Source organism: Eurytemora carolleeae, unplaced genomic scaffold (assembly GCF_000591075.1).
Source record: "Eurytemora carolleeae unplaced genomic scaffold, Eaff_2.0 scaffold1060, whole genome shotgun sequence".
Lineage (NCBI taxonomy): Eukaryota > Metazoa > Arthropoda > Copepoda > Calanoida > Temoridae > Eurytemora > Eurytemora carolleeae.
This window is the reverse complement of record NW_019396964.1, coordinates 17,876-36,735: the sequence shown is the minus strand read 5'-3', so window position 1 is coordinate 36,735 and position 18,860 is coordinate 17,876. Positions and strand designations below refer to the sequence as shown.

The 18,860-nt window shown below is 30.1% G+C and overlaps 1 protein-coding gene across 1 annotated transcript in view; it reads right to left on the bottom strand.

Moving 5' to 3' along the window:
- Window positions 1–18,860, bottom strand: part of LOC111710577 (ELKS/Rab6-interacting/CAST family member 1) — a 69,854-nt gene that overhangs the window by 40,758 nt on the left and 10,236 nt on the right. Inside the window, exons 5-16 of the mRNA XM_023484685.1 lie at window positions 18,299–18,376; window positions 17,962–18,012; window positions 15,766–15,834; window positions 14,938–15,036; window positions 10,797–10,868; window positions 10,177–10,223; window positions 9,948–9,996; window positions 9,288–9,359; window positions 8,470–8,534; window positions 5,324–5,390; window positions 4,931–4,990; window positions 1,149–1,156 (exon numbers count right to left, since the gene is read on the bottom strand). Coding sequence (XP_023340453.1) covers window positions 1,149–1,156; window positions 4,931–4,990; window positions 5,324–5,390; window positions 8,470–8,534; window positions 9,288–9,359; window positions 9,948–9,996; window positions 10,177–10,223; window positions 10,797–10,868; window positions 14,938–15,036; window positions 15,766–15,834; window positions 17,962–18,012; window positions 18,299–18,376 — 737 coding nt within the window. The remainder of the gene's footprint in view (window positions 1–1,148; window positions 1,157–4,930; window positions 4,991–5,323; window positions 5,391–8,469; window positions 8,535–9,287; window positions 9,360–9,947; window positions 9,997–10,176; window positions 10,224–10,796; window positions 10,869–14,937; window positions 15,037–15,765; window positions 15,835–17,961; window positions 18,013–18,298; window positions 18,377–18,860) is intronic.

Sequence of the window (18,860 nt, the reverse complement as noted above, 5' to 3'; positions counted from 1 at the left end):
ATAATAATTGCAGGCCATACATCTGATTTGATTATTATTATTAATTAATAATTATTCATCAATTCAAATCAATTTTCTCAGATTAAGAAAGCTGTCATGTCATTTCATTTCACGATATTAATTTCATAATAATTGCAGCCATAAATCTGATTTGATTTGATGGCAAGTAAATTGTAAATTAGAAGTAATAATGATAATTGTGTATAATGATTAGAATAATAACAATACAAATAATTAACCTGTGTTTTGTCAAGTTCGGCTCTAACTTTGCCCAACTCAGACTAAAAATAAAAGTAAATTAAAATAATCAGGCCTAGCTGTACATTTACTGTTATAGCGCCGAAATAAGTATTTATCTCAAGTTGGATGAGCTAGATAGAAAGATAGATGATACCGCCATGCAATTTCTATTGGTTCAGAATAGACAACAAACACATGACTGAACCCTGATTGGATCAGGTGCTAATCCTTCCATGAATAAAGTTCCATAGATTGAATAATAATCACTGACTTTTCATGACCCTTGAAGATGAAAACAGGAAACATTTGACACAATCTCTAATTCGAATTATTTTAAACCTCTAAGTATGAATATTCTCATTGACTTAATAGTTTAAGTTTAAACCATCAGAGTCTAAAACTAAAGAATGAAAATTTCCAATTAAAATTTTAAGTTCAGTTTAAATTTAGACGTAATTTAAACCTGAATTTTAACCCTGGGGTTAAATATTTAACTCGCTGAGACTGAAAGTAGCATTCAACTTTACGATATATTTAAAAGTGAAAACCTTGATTGAAGAAATTTCACGTTTAAGATTAATTAATTTTTGCATGTAAACCCAAAAAAAGGTTGTAACTGGAAATATGTTTTGTTTTCGGTTACGTAAATTACTGAAAGTTAATAAAACAACTGATAAGCGATGGTATACGCGAATCCTTTTCTCTGATTGGTTCAGATTTTCCCAGGTGTAGCGTTACATCTAGACCGGGCGTTATATTTGGTCCCGGTGAGTGTTACATGTGAAATCCATGTAAAAAAATTATAGGAGAGGAAGGGGGGGGGGTTAAAAAATCGTATATTAGGAAATTACCGCTGGTTATGTACAAAATTNTGTGATCATTGTCTTATTTTATTCACTTTCAGATACCTTTTAGCCTGAACAAACAGCATACACTTTGCTAGATATAGAGAGGGTATACAGTGAATAGTAAATACGTCTTTATGTATATTTAGTGGGACACAGAGAGGGTATACAGAGAGTAGGAGATATGTCTTTATTTAGGCTTAGTAGACACAGAGAGGGCATACAGATGGGTCAGATGGGTCTTTATGAAGTTTTAGTAAAACACAGAGATGGCATAAAGAGAATAGCAGACGAGTCTTTGTGAAGTTTTACTTTTAGTAGAAAATAGAGTGGATAGACAGAGAGAGGTCATCATGTTTGTTTTGTTGTAGTTTTATTATTAGGAAACAGAGAGAGCATAAAGAGATAAGTCAGAAACTTCTTTTTGAGTTATTGCCACACACTCTGATTTTCTAATACATATATATTGCAATCCAATTTGTTTTACTAATAAACTGATTGTAACTGTACCGGGTACACTAAAAAAATCTAAAGCAAATTGCATTGCATATATTTTTGAACTCTCAATGTTTTAAAACTTTTAAACTAGATAAAAGTTAAAATCTTGTCCTAATTAAGTTTTATCTAATGCAAATTTTTTTAGAATTAATGATCGAATTTAATTATTCTTAACCATGGTAGTCCTGTATCCCTGTCTCACTTTATCCTTGTATCCCTGTCTAACTAATTCTCTGTATTCTTGTATCCCTGTATCGCTCTATTCCTGTATCCCTGTATCCCTGTATCCATGCATCCTTGTACCCCTGTATAATTGTATCCTTGTATCCCTCTATCCATGTATCCCTGCAGTACCCCTGTGTTCCTGTATTCCTGTATCCCTGTATTCTTGTTTCCAGATATCCCTGTATCTCTTTATCCCTGTATTCCTGTATCCCTGTCTAACTAATTCTCTGTATCCCTGTATCCCTGTATCCCTGTATCCCTGTATCCCTGTATCCCTGTATCCCTGTATCCCTGTATCCCTGTATCCCTGTATCCCTGTATCCCTGTATCCCTGTATCCCTGTATCCCTGTATCCCTGTATCCCTGTATCCCTGTATCCCTGTATCCCTGTATCCCTGTATCCCTGTATCCCTGTATCCCTGTATCCCTGTATCCCTGTATCCCTGTATCCCTGTATCCCTGTATCCCTGTATCCCTGCAGTATCTTTGTTTTCCTGTATCCTTGTATTATTGTATCCCTGTATCCTTTTATCTCTGTATTCCTGTATCCCTGTATTCCTGTACCCCTGTATTCTTGTATACCTGTATCCCTGTATCGTTTTATCCCTGCATCCCTTTATCCCTGTATTCTGCAGGTTCTCTAATCGATAGTTTCCCAACATTTTGTTGAAGTATTTAGAACAAATATAGATAGTTAGTTAGATAAATAGATGTTGAAGCAAATATATATATAGCTAGATAGTTAGGTAGATAAATAGGTGTTAAAGCAAATATATATAGCTAGATAGTTAGGTAGATAAATAGATGTTGAAGCAAATATATATAGCTAGATAGTTAGGTAGATAAATAGATGTTGAAGCAAATATATATAGCTAGATAGTTAGGTAGATAAATAGATGTTGAAGCAAATATATATAGCTAGATAGTTAGGTAGATAAATAGATGTTGAAGCAAATATATATAGCTAGATAGTTAGGTAGATAAATAGATGTTGAAGCAAATATATATAGCTAGATAGTTAGGTAGATAAATAGATGTTGAAGCAAATATATATAGCTAGATAGTTAGGTAGATAAATAGATGTTGAAGCAAATATATATAGCTAGATAGTTAGGTAGATAAATAGATGTTGAAGCAAATATATATAGCTAGATAGTTAGGTAGATAAATAGATGTTGAAGCAAATATATATAGCTAGATAGTTAGGTAGATAAATAGATGTTAAAGCAAATATATATAGCTAGATAGTTAGGTAGATAAATAGATGTTAAAGCAAATATATATAGCTAGATAGTTAGGTAGATAAATAGATGTTGAAGCAAATATATATAAAGCTAGATAGATAGATATTTTTAGGGCTAGATAGGTAGATTGAAAGATAAACTCAACAAACTTTTCTTCCAGAAACTAAACTTTTTTGATTATTACTTGTTTGTGTCTTTTATACTTTCTTTTCATTCTTAGCTTTCTCTTTCTCTTGTTTATTTTTCTTCATTTTTCTTTCTCTTTCTCTCCATTACTTTCTTTTCTATTCTGTTTTTTTTTCTCTTTTAATGCTTTACTTTCTTTTTCTGTGTTTTTCTTTCTCTTCATATTTTTTACTTTCTCGTTCTTTTCTACTCACTACTTTTCTTTTTATTCTGTACTTTTTGATTCTTTACATCCTCTTTTTATGCATTTCTTTTTCTTTCTATTCATTAATTTTTCTTTTTATATGTTTCCTTTTCTTTCTATTCTTTACTTTTTTATACGTTTCTTTTTCTTACTATTCTGTACTTTCTCTTTTTATACGTTTTTTTTCTTTCTATTATTTACTTTCTCTTTTTTTTATGTTTCTTTTTCTTTCTATTCCTTTCTTTCTCTTTTTATAAGTTTCTTTTTCTTTCTATTCCTTTTTTTCTCTTTTTATATGTTTCTTTTTCTTACTATTCTTTACTTTTTCTTTCTAGTCTATACTTTATTTATTATTCACTAATTTTTTTATTTTTTACTCCGGAAAAAAATGGTTAGAGAATAAAAATCGACAAAGCGCAAAAATGGTCCTTTGAGATTGTTTTCCTTTTAAGTCTTTTTTGTTTTCAAAACTGTTAAAAATGCCAAAAACAGTTTTGCATTTGTATTGTCCATTTAGTCATGCGAAATTGCGAATTTTCTGATAAACCGCTCATTCGTACATAGTCCATGCAAAATTGCGAATTTTGAATTGTCTCTTTGGTTTTTAAGCACACACTTTAACTTACCATGCTTACATGAAGCTTATTCAGTTCCCGTAGCTAAATTATTTTTAGAAACTTTAAATAATTTGATGTCAAAACATCCCCCCCCCCCAACAGCCCTGCCCCCCCCCCATTGACTTCAGTAAAACTATTTTGTTAATGTCCAATATAAAATGTTTCTGGAGGAAAATAGTCTTGCTTTCTAATTGGATAATATCCAGCCAATTACTTTGTAGTAATATAGTAGCAAAGCTCTAGAAACAAACAAAAAAAATAAAAAAGTAATTTCAACTTTTGGAACTGAATGGAAATGGCACTACTCTGTTTAGTGCAGGTCCTAATGCATCCTCTCCAAGGAGTATGAAATAGAAGGGAGATACAACTGACGTGGCGCGCCGTACCACATGCTTATGCATGCTTTGCAGACGGGTGCTCCATTTTTATAAGAAATATTCAGAATAGGTTATTGTATTTGCGGTACTTGTACATCAGACAAATATTTCTTATTCAAAGCATGAATAAGCGTTTGGTAGGGCGGGCCGCGTCATGTATATCTTCTTTCTATTTCTTACTCCTTGATTTACTCCCATCTAACTGTCACTACAATGCGTACTTAAAATCAGTGCAATATTAAATGCTTCTGGAGGAAAATAGTCTTGGTTTGGCTTCCTAGCTAACTGGATAATCTCTCTGTAGTAATGTAGTATACTAGGACGGGAACCCGGGGTGGTACAAGGGACTCATAGTTAGTCCCGCCGTTTACACGCCCCTTGTCTTAAATTACGATTTTAGCTAATTTTCCCTAGAAATAATTAGAATCTCAAAACCAAGCTAAGAACATTCACGTGGGTTTCCCAATCGCAATTTGAGGCAAGGTGTAGAGAACCAATCATATTAATAACTAACCTCGGATTCGTAAGAATGGATTTTCATCTTAAAGTCCGCTATTTCTCTTTCATGGAGCTCCTGGTTTTCATTGAATTCTCATTTTGGAAATTCAAACAAGTGAATATAGAAATAAAATTTAAAATTTCTTATGATATAAATAAGTTGCAGCTTAACTTTTCGATGGGTAACATACTTTTAGAAATCAAAAATTAAATCCCATTGATCAAGTTTCCAATTGCTTTCCTAAAAAAATTCTTTTTTCTTGTAAATTATTAACTCTTTGTTGGGTTTACATTGATTTCAAGATTTTTTCAAGTTTTGTACAAAGTTCAAATGAAATTTCTCAATTTTTGGCGGATATTCTGGTGAAATGTTTTGCTGATTTCTTAGTTTTACAATGATAATTCCTCCCTTCTCTTCTTTAACATCTTTCTCTGCTCTATCGCGTTGATCCCTCAGCTGGTTTATCTGCTTGTCCCTAAAAAATTATTGTTTAGTTTTAACAAATTAAGGGTTATTTTTTTAAGATTCCCTTTTTTTAAAAAGTTTTCGGACCCATTTTTCCATTAAATGTAGATTTTTTTGTATTTGCTATTTTCAACTTTTTTGTTTGGATACAATTTCTAAATATTTAAGCAGTTAAAGCTCGCTTATCATCTTTTCTTTACGGGTTTTGAATGCGAAGTAAAAATATGACCAAAATGACTGCAGGTCTATATTTATATGTATGTACATGTAGTTCTATGCGGTCTATATTTATCTGTGAGTGTACATGTAGTTCTACCTGGTCTATATTTATCTTTGAGTGTACATATAGTTCTAGATTGTCTATATTTATCCGTGAGTGTACATGTAGTTCTACGTGGTCTATATTTATCTGTGAGTGATGTGGTTCTACGTGGTCCATATTTATCTCTGAGTGTACATGTATTTCTACGTGGTCCGTATTTATCTGTGAGTGTACATGTAGTTCAACGTGGTCCATATTTATCTCTGAGTGTACATGTAGCTCTACGTGGTCTATATTTATCTCTGAGTGTACATATTACGTAGTCTATATTTATCTCTGAGTGTACATATTGTTCTACGTGGTCTATATTTATCTGTGAGAGACCAGTAATCAGATTTCTGATATTTATAATCCTATTAATAAACCATTAAAAGTGTGCAAGCGGGAAAAAACATATATATATATACATAAATAAATACTAGCTTTCTTCCCAAGGGTACTCAAAAGTTAATCTTGCCGTTTACCCGCGCTTGGTCGTAAATTACGAGCTATTTTCCTCTAAAAAAAGGATCCCCTCAATTTAGAAATTCCTGTGGTTCTCCTGAGTTCCCAAAAATATTAGGCAAGTAAATTGGTCAAGTGGTTCCTGAGTTATGACCGGAAAAACAAACGAACAGAGATTACAACTTTATATATTTAGATTTATAGTATATAATATGGATAAAACTATGAAGAAGCAAACAGAGAGAGGCCAACCAAATAAAATCTAAACTTACTCTCACTTTGTGTCAACGTACAAAACGATTATAGAATCGTTTATAGTTTTGAAGAATAGTTTTTCTTAATATCTTGGAGCACAGGGAAAAAAATCGCATTTTGTAATTAGAGCAAACTTATCAAGGAAACAATTTTGCAATTTAATAATTGACTCCCATTTTTTTGAAACACTTTAGATGTCAAAAAGATGTCCATCATTAGGGCAGTATAAAATAACGATCTTCAGAGTTTGGTGCTTAAACATAGTAATCTGATTACTTACACTCCAATAGAATATTCTATCCATTCCTTGATGCGGCCTAATCTCATTATTTATAAGGATTCATTAGGTATTTACTTCGAACGAGTAGGTTTTTTATTTTTAGCATTCCAATGTATTAGAGAAGGGAATAGTTTTTGTTTTTGTTATTTAGATATTCTAAAATTTGCGACTTTTACAGTGATAACCAGAAAACTCTAAAATAGTAAGACGATTTTTATAATCCAGTATAGTTTTTTAAACGTCCAATGAGCATGAAATACGGCATTTTTCAGTCTAAACAGACCCATTTCACTAAATTAGTGATTCTAAAAGTGTCTAAAGTAAAACAGCAATAAATGCACTTACGTATTGTTATAATGTCGTCTAGCTATTCCATTATTGTATGGTTATCACATCAAAAAAGTCAAACGTAATTTAAGGTTTTATTAACTTTCAGTTTTCCTAGTTTATACAAAACTTTGACTCTGAAGGAAGCAAAATCAATCGTTGTTTAGCTAAATGTTAAGGTAATATACAAGCAAACTTTAATTTCTTTTTATGTAGTCTCCTGAAAGTCTAATAGTTTCAGAATTTTTAAAATAAGGAAAATAACGATTGTATCAAATCAAATCAAATAATTAGAATAATGTATTCTCAGCACATTTGGCAATTTTAAATATATTAAATTTTTTTATTTGACGAAATTTAAAACTCGTAATCAATTTAAATTTCTTGTTATTATGATTACCTTAAATTAAGTTAGGAGTGCTAAAAACACTCACCACTTTTTTAGAGAAAATTTTGACATTCATATTTTAACTGTTCTTTAGTATTTTGGGACTTTTTGTAATAATCTTCTTTTCTAAAATGATGAAGATGCGGATTTTTTATTCGAGAAGCTTTTGCAGATTTTCCAGAATTCTTTGGTCTATTTCTGCAAAGTATTTATAAACTCTTTTAGATCTAGACCATTGACAAATAGTTTGAATTGAAACCTGTTCCAGTGGAATAATTTATAAAAACTAGAAATAAAGAAAGAAAAAGAAATTTTAATATTTCTTTTAAAATAGAAAGAGGTAATTAAGTTTTTTATAACCTGTAAATGATACATGCAAAAAAATAACTTTTTAATGCCCCGCTTTTTTATCATCCAGAGAAATAGTCGTCTTTGCTTGAAAAGTAATCTTGAAAAAACCTCCTGGAAGGATTTGTAAAGATTTGTCCAAAGTTGTTAACTTCTAGATGTTTACGAGATTGCAAGAAGTAAAGAAATTGAAACAAGAAATAAAATTAATGTCTGACAATTTGTTTAATATTAAAATCAGAATCTAAAACGCAGAGTACTCTGTAAAAGAAAGAAGACTTTAAGACTCAAAGTTAGTTAAGAAATAGTCAAATTAATATGAGACACACCAATTGTAAAGTGTAGACCGACCTATTTCACTTATACTAAGTGATTTAATAAGTTGTTAGTAAAAGTATTTGCTTTGTGGCAAGTTATTTCTTTAATGTCGTCTTCATAGTCCACAGTTTTTTGGTTCTCCCTGTATATAATCTCTATTTGGTTCTACCAGAGAAGTAACAATACATTAATCTACCTAATCTTAGCAAAGTATTTTTTTTATTAGTCACTGTCAGCAAACAATTCATGTTCTTATTGTACATATTGTTTTTAATGCTAGACGTTTTTTTATTACTTGTTTTTCGTAAGAAATTAAGAATTGGAAGAGCTCTTCTTGATAACATATATTTTTGAAGATGTTCTCATTTTGTGATAAAATATGTTTTATATACATATAAATAAAATACCTGTCACTCAGTGCTTCTTCTAGGCTTGATAGTGCTCCTTCACTGCTGTGAGACTGATTCTGAACCTAGGTATCATCATTATAATCATTATCATCATTATCATCATTATCATCATTATCATCATTATCATCATTTTCATCATTTTCATCATTATCATCATCATCATCATTATCATTATTATCATCATTATCATTATTATCATTATTATTATCATTATCATTATTATCATCATTATCATTATTATCATCATTATCATTATTATCATCATTATCATCATTCATTATCATCATTATCATCATTATCATCATTATTATCATTATCATCATTATCATCATTATCATCATTATCATCATTATCATCATTATCGTTATTATCATCATTATCATCATTATCATCATTATCATCATTATCATCATTATCATCATTATCATCATTATTATCATTATAATCATTATCATTATTATTATCATTATCATTATTATCATCATTATCATTATTATCATCATTATCATCATTATCATCATTATCATCATTATCATCATCATCATCATTATCATTATTATCATCATTATCATCATTATCATCATTATCATCATTATCCTCACTATCATCATTATCATCATTAACATCATTATCATCATTATCATCATTATCATTATTATCATTATTATCATTATTATCATTATTATCATCATTATCATTATTATCATTATTATCATCATTATCATTATTATCATTATCATTATTATCATTATTATCATCATTATCATTATTATCATTATTATCATCATTATCATTATTATCATTATTATTATTACCTGTGCTAGTTTCGATTTTGCCAAATCCACTTGGTTATCTTTCTCTTTTAATAAATCTTCAAGGTTTTCAATCTAAAGTAGAAAGAATCAAATAAAAACTATTTTATAATAGAATAGAACAGTTTTATTTCTTAACTCGTTCATTTCTTCAAAATGAAAATCCCCCCTCCACTATTTGAAAATGATTAATGATTAAGGAAAGTAGAATAAAGTCATAACTTTTGTGAATCCCGAGATTTAAAAATGTATCTCCGTTATCCAGCAGGAATAACTTACCCTGCAGGAATAACTTGAATTTCTGAGATAAATAGTTCAAAATTACAGATGGGCCTTGTTTTGTGAACGAACAAACAACAAACAACATTTTTCGTGAACGATGGTGCTGTTTAAAAAAAGAAAAATTTAAAAAACGTTCAAACGATTTGAAAAAAAAACAAATGTTTGGAAAGATTTTGAAAAATTGACAGTTTTTTTTTACAGAACGCACTTTACTTAATAAACGATTTAATTTTCAGTGAGAAAACGAACAAAATAAATCGCTTTTGATCTATTGAAAAAAAAACGAAATGGGTTGTTCACAAAGGATAAACGATCAAAATGAAAAAAGAAACCGAACTCTCAAGTAACAGAGTAAGATTGAACAGTTCTTTTTTTATTTACCTTTCGTTGCAGAACACTCAGTTTCCGGTCTTTTATATCCAGATGATCTCTGTAACCAAAATTATTTAAAATCAAAGAATTAAAACTAAAATTTCAATTTAAAAGCTAGTTCAATTTGGAAAATTCACAACCAGGGCCAAGTCAGATCCAACACAAAAACTGAGCCCATTTTTTCAAACTGTGGACAGAATTATAGAACTTACAATTTGAAAAGAAATTATTTGGTTTCCTTATTTCGTTGATTTCGGAAGAGATTCTATTCTTCTCCTGTGTTGCCTAAACAAGATTAGTTAGATTATTTAAAGTATGTGTATACTAAATTTTATGAACACTAAATCAGATTGTTTTTGGTTATTTATAACTAATTTACAGGGTAGTTAATGGAATTGTACATTTCCAAGGCTTCAAAAAGGCATCCAGAAAGCAGCGAAGAAAGTTTGTAAACCGTGATTAAATAAAAATTTAAATTTCCCGAAAAAGTATTTGTTACCAATTTTATCATCTTTTATCTTTTTATTATTTTATTATTTTTTATTATTTATTATTTTTATTTTATTATCTTTTATCATGAAAATACGCGAATTTTGTCACAAAAAGTTCGCAGAGCAGCTGGGGTTATTTTATTTTGCTAAATTGTCTAAAGAAACGTTAAGTAACTTAACGTTCCTCTGTTGGAGGAATAATAGGTCGGTACAGTTGGTTAAAATGCCGTAAAATTATTAAATATGTTAAACAATTAATGTATTTATCTTTGATATTAATTATTGATTAGGAGAAACGAGTATTATTTAAAAAATGGCTGATCAGATAATTTTCCCGCATTTTTTCCTGACATTGCCACGTGTTTACCTGTAATGCTTCCTGCGTCTTTTTCTCAATCATTTTGTTCTTTGAGTCTAATTTATGTCTCAGTTCATCAACCTAAAAGGTTAAAAACTAACTGTCAACTGAAAAATCTATAATATCATATAAAAAACGTAATACTGAAAAAAACAGTAAATGTTTTTTGAAAAGCTCATTAATTCTCAGTTTCAGAGTTGGTTTTTATATCGTAGCTTTTTATTGTTATATAATTAATTTTATAATCTTATTAAATGTATTGAGCATAGTTTCAATGTAAAAGATGATTCATATTAATAATGATAATGTCTGACTGAAGAAAAAGAATTGTTTATGGAAATAATTCTGTTCAGTTTCTTGCTTGTTTCTTGTTGGTATAATTTAACCAAAAGCATGAGAAAAGTGTGTTATCCATTTTTGAATGTATGTTTTTTTTTAATTACACTTCGTTTATTAAGGTAATATTCTAAATTGAAAGTTCTTCGTTTATTAAGGTAATATTCTAAATTGAAAGTTCTTCGTTTATTAAGGTAATATTCTAAATTGAAAGTTCTTTGTTGTTTAAAAGTTTGACAGTTTATTTATTTTAACTTTGTGTGTGTTCTTTTTCTTTTAACTGTTTATTTTTCTTTTTTTTATTTAGAATTGTTTGAAAACACAATTACATAAATATTTTGTCACAATTTAGTGGCTTTGTCCCCGGCAGCCCCCAGGAGAGATCAAGTTTCTTCCAAGTTTAGTATGTTTAGCTTGTAAAACAGTTTCAAGGGGAAACCACCTTGTTTTGGAGTTGGTATTGACTTAGACAAAGTTAGAGCTGTGCAAGGAGAATTGAATAGAAGGAGGAGGCGATAAGGTTTCCGTACTCTTTGCTGTAACGTTTTTGGACTGCTGAATATCAGGTTTAATAATCTTTTTTCTCTAAAAAAATATCCCATTAAAAACATTTTAACATCATATCAGAAACTTGAATATTTTTGGGGTTCCAAGATAATTTATCTTTGTAAATTGCCAGCTTATGATTTTTATATTTTTTCTGAATGTCAAAAGAACTGCTGAAGTTTTGTTATAAAGCATGGATCTGATCGAAGACAGAAGATGATTTGATTAAGAAAAAAGTTTTATAGAACTATTAATAGATGACAAAACACTTCAAAAACTTTTAAACCACTTGATGAAATGTTAGACACATTGATTAATTAACACTAAAGATAGAACACTAGATGTCGTCTTTTCAAGATTTAGGGGTTTTTCGTTCACAATATCCCTGAGGCAGAAGCCCAAAGGAGTTCCGCGCATGCTCACTATCATTTCGTCATTCAATGCTTCTGCATCAGTCTAATCTATTGTTCTATCTGTATTTTTATTAATCTTTGGTTAAACCTTAATTAAATTTATACCACATTGTTACATGGACTGCTGGCAATATAAATTAAGGAACCCCTCAATTTAAGAATGGCAAGTTTGATTCACAACAGTAGCTGAGGAACGATGATAAAAATATTCATTAAAAGTGTTTATTTCAAAGTTTTTATTTCTGGCAATTTATTTCTTTGCCTCTACCGCATACAGAAACTGCATTTGGATATAATTAATTTGAATCTAGAAAATACTTTATCTTACAGAAAATCTATTCTACAGTCACAGTCACGGTCACAGTAAGATTAAAATGAAGCAAATGAATAAATAAATAAATAAATAAATAAATGTTTGAAAAGAGAGTAATCATATTTTCTTAGACTAACTAGTAAATCTATATCTGTAATAACCTATATATCTACATATTAAAGCTCTTCCCTCGTATATATCTATATATAAATTTGGCTTGTCTGATTGTTTGTTTGTTTGTCTGTCTGTTTGTTTGAATCCAATAAACGTCAAAACGGCTGAACCGATCGGGCCCAAATTTTTTGTGGGACATCTAGGGACCCCAGGGAAGGTTTATGAATGATTGAAATTTTAAATATTTGTCTCCATCAAAATTCAATCTTCATTAAATTTTTTAAAATTTTGAAAATCCACGAAATTTTTGTGAAAATCCGCGAGTTATTTTTGTTTTGTTTTACGATGTACTCAAAGAGAACATTGTTCACAATTAATTTAGAAGATGGGCGCGAAGCACCCTCTAAGGCTAGTATATATATATATATACTGATGATTGCATAAAAGCATGAAACAATTTGTTTATGAATAAAATGTTATAAGAAGATTGTTGCGTTTCATGACAAAATGGGTACCCGGGGATAACATAGGCTAAAAAATTGAACTTTTTTTTTCAAAATTCCAATTTTTTTAAAAGTCCACGGGCAACTCCGGGCACTTCAGCTAGACTAACTAATAAACCTATTATTATCTAAATAATCGTATTGTACTAGTTCTTACAACTAGCTTTTCACGTTGAAGAACCACAAAACTATTAATGTAATTCAAGGTGACTCTCTTATTATAGAGTTTCATGCTCGGTTTACAATAGTAACCTTTCAACTTTCAGCCGTACAGTGTACAACACACGGGCAGCCTTTCCGGTCCTAGTTTGTACCGTATCGCCCGGACATTGGGTAAATAAAGCAGACACTTGATAAGACTAGCCGGTGCAACAAGGTTGACGCGATCAGACTTTAGGTTTAATTTATACTTTTACTGCAGGGTCAGCAGAGGTGCGTGAGCAATTAAATCTGTTAATCTACTCTGTTGTCTTTTCTACATAATTCAATTTGCTTTAAAAGTGTTGAAACAGAGTTTAATTTAAAACAATAATTTTGCTTATACGAAAGTTTTGAGGGTACTTTTGTGAATCGATTGAAACTGTACATAAATCTACTCAAAAAATATCTATTCCAATTCTAAGAATAAAAATCCAGGTAAAAACTGAAAACGGCCATATTTTTTGCAATAAATCTTTTTGTATTTATACTGAATTTAGAATTTTACAATCTATGTTTGACAAATTCCATTTATTCCATGATTTGTCAAGTTCAACTGCTAAAACTACACTTTGTTGCAGAAATTAAATTAAATTTGCAATTTTATTTCTCGTTAACGTTTCAAACTATTCTACATTTCTACCAGAACACTGGTTTTAAATAATTCTATTATAACAGACATGAAATAGGACGCCATTTTCTTGATGCGCAGTGTACACTGAAAATACCGCGTCTAGTTATCCTATTCTAAAAACTACAGCTGGCGGATTTCTACCTTTTTTCCATAATCCTTGTCTTTATGATCATACTAAATCGGGGGAAAAAATAAATGTTAAAATGAAATGTCTGATGTCGAAAACAGTAAAAAAGGTGTGTTATGAAATTGGCATTCATTACTTGATTGTGATTTGAATTCAACATTAAAACTAAATTTCACTAAATAAAGATGTTTGAAATAAGCAAAGTCTCCAACTAACAGAAACATACAGGGTTATCAACACAGAATGAGACTTTTTAAAAAACACCAAAAATAAGATTTAAAAAATACAATAAAGCCGTCTTTTCTTTCTCATCCTGTAATGGTAACCCTAAAAATAACACAGCAGGCAAGAATATTGAAATAATGTAAAAATTAAAAATAAATTTAAAGGGACTATAATCGTAATTTCGAGATGGCAATGTCCAATTTATTACTTAATATCCATAAAAGCTTTGTCTGATCAAGTATAAATTAGATATCAATGTTTATAATTTAAATAAACTGAGCTGAAAACTTTGATTTTTTTTTAATTTAGAGTCCCGCCCGTTTCTGTATATTAATCTTAAATGTCGCGCAAAATTTCAAATTTACCGGCTTCATATACGCGACTATGATTGGTTGAATTTTATACACTTTTCAGGATACAAGCACAAGATTAGGTTAGTCTCGATATCAAGAAAAAGAGAGGATCAAGAATTAATCTCGATATCAATCCAACATTCTAAAATTCTCAGCTCTGGTTATTTTAAATTGTGGTTTCTTTAAAAAAGTGACTTGCGCATTTCTTTGAAGGAAAATATATCAAAATTAACCATAGGCTAACACTTTCAAACCTTGAAAAACGACAATATCTTCCACATAGTTATCAGACAAAGGTGGCAAGGGTATCATAATAAATCAGACACTGCCATCTTTTCATGGAGGGTCTCTTGAAGCTACGCTTACAGTCCCTTTAAAATAAACTTACATCAGTTTGTAGCATTGTGTAGTGTTCTTCTTTAGCACACAAGCTCTCCTTGAGAACAGCAATATGCTTCTGATAATCTTGATGCTGCTCTTCTAGGGTCTAAAAAATAATAATATGCTTCTGATAATCTTGATGCTGTTCTTCTAGGGTCTAAACAATAATAATATGTTTCTGATAATCTTGATGCTGTTCTTCTAGGGTCTGAACAATAATTATATGCTTCTAATAATCTTGATGCTGCTCTTCTAGGGTCTAAAACAATAATAATATGCTTTTGATAATCTTGATGCTGCTCTTCTAGGGTCTAAACAATAATAATATGCTTCTGATAATCTTGATGCTGCTCTTCTAGGGTTTAAAACAATAATAATATGCTTCTGATAATCTTGATGCTGCTCTTTTCTAAACAATAATAATATGCTTCTGATAATCTTGATGCTGCTCTTGTATAAACAATAATAATATGTTTCTGATAATCTTGAAGGAGAAAGTAAAATGTATGAGACATTGCTGGTTAGACTTTGTGACCTCGTAGCGCCACTAGTTTTGATTTTTTTTGCAAATTATAAGAAAATCACCCGTTTACAAGTTAAATTGTTAAATTGTAGATATTTTACATTTTTTTCTCATTAGCTCTTCAATCAAGAAAGTTATGATTGAAAACATAGTTTTCATTGTTACGTGGAATTTGCTTTAATTTAACTTGTATAATGTAAACAAACAAAGTAACCAAAATAAATAAAACAAATTTTTTAGAATGTAAAAACAGTAAATATTAAGTAACAACAAAAATTAAGAAAATTGTAAATGTTAATTTAAAAAATAGACCTTCATCTTTGTTGACATCTGCATAAGTTCCTGTTCCCGTCGTGATACCTCCATTCTCATCTCGTCAACCTAAAATGTACATGTGTAAATACATTTCGTGTACATGTGCACATACATTTTATGTCTATGTGTGCATCCAGTTCATGTATTTATGTTAAATATAACGTTTGTACATACAGTCAGACATTGCATGTACATATAGTGATTTATTTCATGTTCATGTATTCATATATTTTATGTACAGATATTCATACATTTCATGCATATGTGTAGTCAAACATTTTATCTAAATTTAGCTATGCTTTTGTGTATGAAGTCATACTTTTCATGCACATTCAGTCAAATATTTCATGGTCTTGTGTGTATACTTAAACGTACATGTGGATTTACATTTAGTGTACATAAAGTATGCATTTCATTTACTTAATCGTGCTTTGAATGTATATGTACTTTTTAGGTAAATGTATGTGCAATCATGTTAATAAAGAAGTGTTTGATTCAGACAATTTTTCACAAATTCTGACGCAAGAAATGCGCAATTGTCACTTTTGCAAAAAAAAACGCTTAAATGAAAACACCCCGATTAAAAAAAGGTTTCTGTAAAATTCATACTTAGGCAAGGAAAAGCATTTGAATTTGCCATTCTAACATTCAATAGAATTACTTTTACATTTAGAATATATATAAATTTATATATCTAAGAGTCTTGTCTAGCTGTGACAGAATGTCTTGAATATTGAATACTATTGAATAAAAGGGAAAATATTTTGCTAGTCACGTAGGTATTGATGACAACATGCCATGAATACAAACATTGAAAAATTGTAAAAGTGTCGATGCTTCCTCAACATTATGGTGTAAATATTCAATATTTAAACTTATAGATTATTTTATATAAAAGACTTAACATATTAAAGGGAGTGACCGGCTATGTAAGGTAGTTGAACTAAGTATGCAGTGTTGTGGAAAACTTCTTTCGGATTCATTTGAGACATATTAAACTTTTTAAAGATCTGTAAATTATGAGTTTGAGCACAAATTCGACGTTCAAAACTTTTACTTTGGGGGTGGATACGTTTTCAGAATTAAATGTTCCACCAACAGAATATTTTAATGTACATACAGTGATAGTCAGAAAACTCTGGAATAAGAAGACGACTTTAAAACTCCATTTATGACTGTAGATATTCCAAAAAGCACGAGACACAGCAATTGTGCAAACAGAACCATAACACTTAGTTAGAGATTTAATGACTATAGTTTTAGTAGAAGTAAATATTCTTATTTACTGATAGCGCCGATTGAAGGATTCATATCTTTAATTGGATAATGAGCTAGATAGAAAGATAGATGTTACCGCCAAACTATTTCTATTGGTTCAGAATAGACAACAAACACATGACTGAACCCTGATTGGATCAGGCGCTAATGGACTCGGCATACAGGAGTGTACTAAGTATCTAGTAAAACTATTTGCTTTGTAACAACAACAACATCATAGTGTTGTCTTCCAATATCAGAGTCTTATGCTTATTCCTTACAGGCAGCCGTAGTACAGTTGAATTTCCGTGCCGCGTCAACATTTCCGGTCCCAGTTTGTACTGTACCGAGCTCTTTGGACAGGACTTGCCGGTGCAACAAGGTTGACGCAGTCAGACTTTATGCTTCATATAGGTTGAATTTACTTTAAGTAAAGGTGCGTGCCCTGTGCTCTCGCATGACTTTTATTGCAAAAATTAAATCGGAAATACCGCCACAAAATGTCCTCGACTAATTCTTAGATTTCGTGCAAATAAGGATTATAAATATATTATTATTATATAGATATATATATAATTATATTTGTCATAGTTCTACCCATAATAGATCCTGTACAATAGATGGCAACGTAGAATTTGTACACTCTAAGTACAGCTGTATTCTTACGTCACAAGTGTCAACTCAGTTTTTGTGTCCGAAAAAATTATTAATAATAGTGATCATTTTAGAATAAAGTGCTTATCTTACAGTGAAATAAGTGAAACTTTATATAATCTTTATTTTCTGTTTTACACTTTTTTATTTTATCTTGGAAACATGTCAACTAATGTGAGAAAATTTCATTTTTCTTGGTATATTTAACACTAGTGACGTCGTGTATAATTGGTTAATTTCTCTGTTGCCACCTATTGTACTTTATAATCTATTTGGTTCTACCTGTTTCTGAGCAACCATTTGCATTTGCTGATGTACTCTAGCCTCCTCTTCCTTACCTATAGAGTATCATTATTAACAATATTATTATTAACAGTGTTCCTGGTGACTATCCGTTCTATTTTGATGAGATTCAATCCACTTCAAGTTTCTATTCTACTCAGGACAATGATTGAAGGAAAACAATATTCAACAATATCCCTATGAAAGAAAAACAATATTCAACAATATCCCTATGAAAGAAAAACTTTCTTAAAACGTTTAAAAACAAAGATTTATAGACAACAGATAAGCACACTGTTCCTCCCCTAGATTATATTTGATATTAATATAACTTAACCTCAGGGTTGGTATGACTGGACTGAGTTTTACATTTGACAACTTCATCTTCTAGCTGGCGAACTAACATGGCTTGTTTCTAAACAAAATGTTATATTCTTATTAGTTTTTTCGTTTTTATTATTAAGAATGATATATTACCAATAGTACCATACTGCACACTATCTATCTATCCATCTATCTATCTATCAATATATATATCATGATTTGAAGTTTTATTGTATATGATATATGTTATATATATATATATATATATGTTGAAGTACGTAAAATAAAAATTACTATTGTTGTAAAATTCTCAATGATGGCGCACTGAGATATCTTCACTCTGCATTAGAGGTCCCCCGTCCATATACTTAACTGGGATTCTAGTGTTTTGTCGCATTACAATTCTTATAAAAACACACATTTGTTATGCAGATTTGTAAATATATTTTAGTCTGTTTTTGTTCCATCTCTATTTTTCCTACTTATTGACTATATATTGGTAAAGATTTTTTTAAAGAACTCAATTTTTCAGTAACGATGCTTGGGCCGTTTAGAAAAATTAATGACCAGTGAAC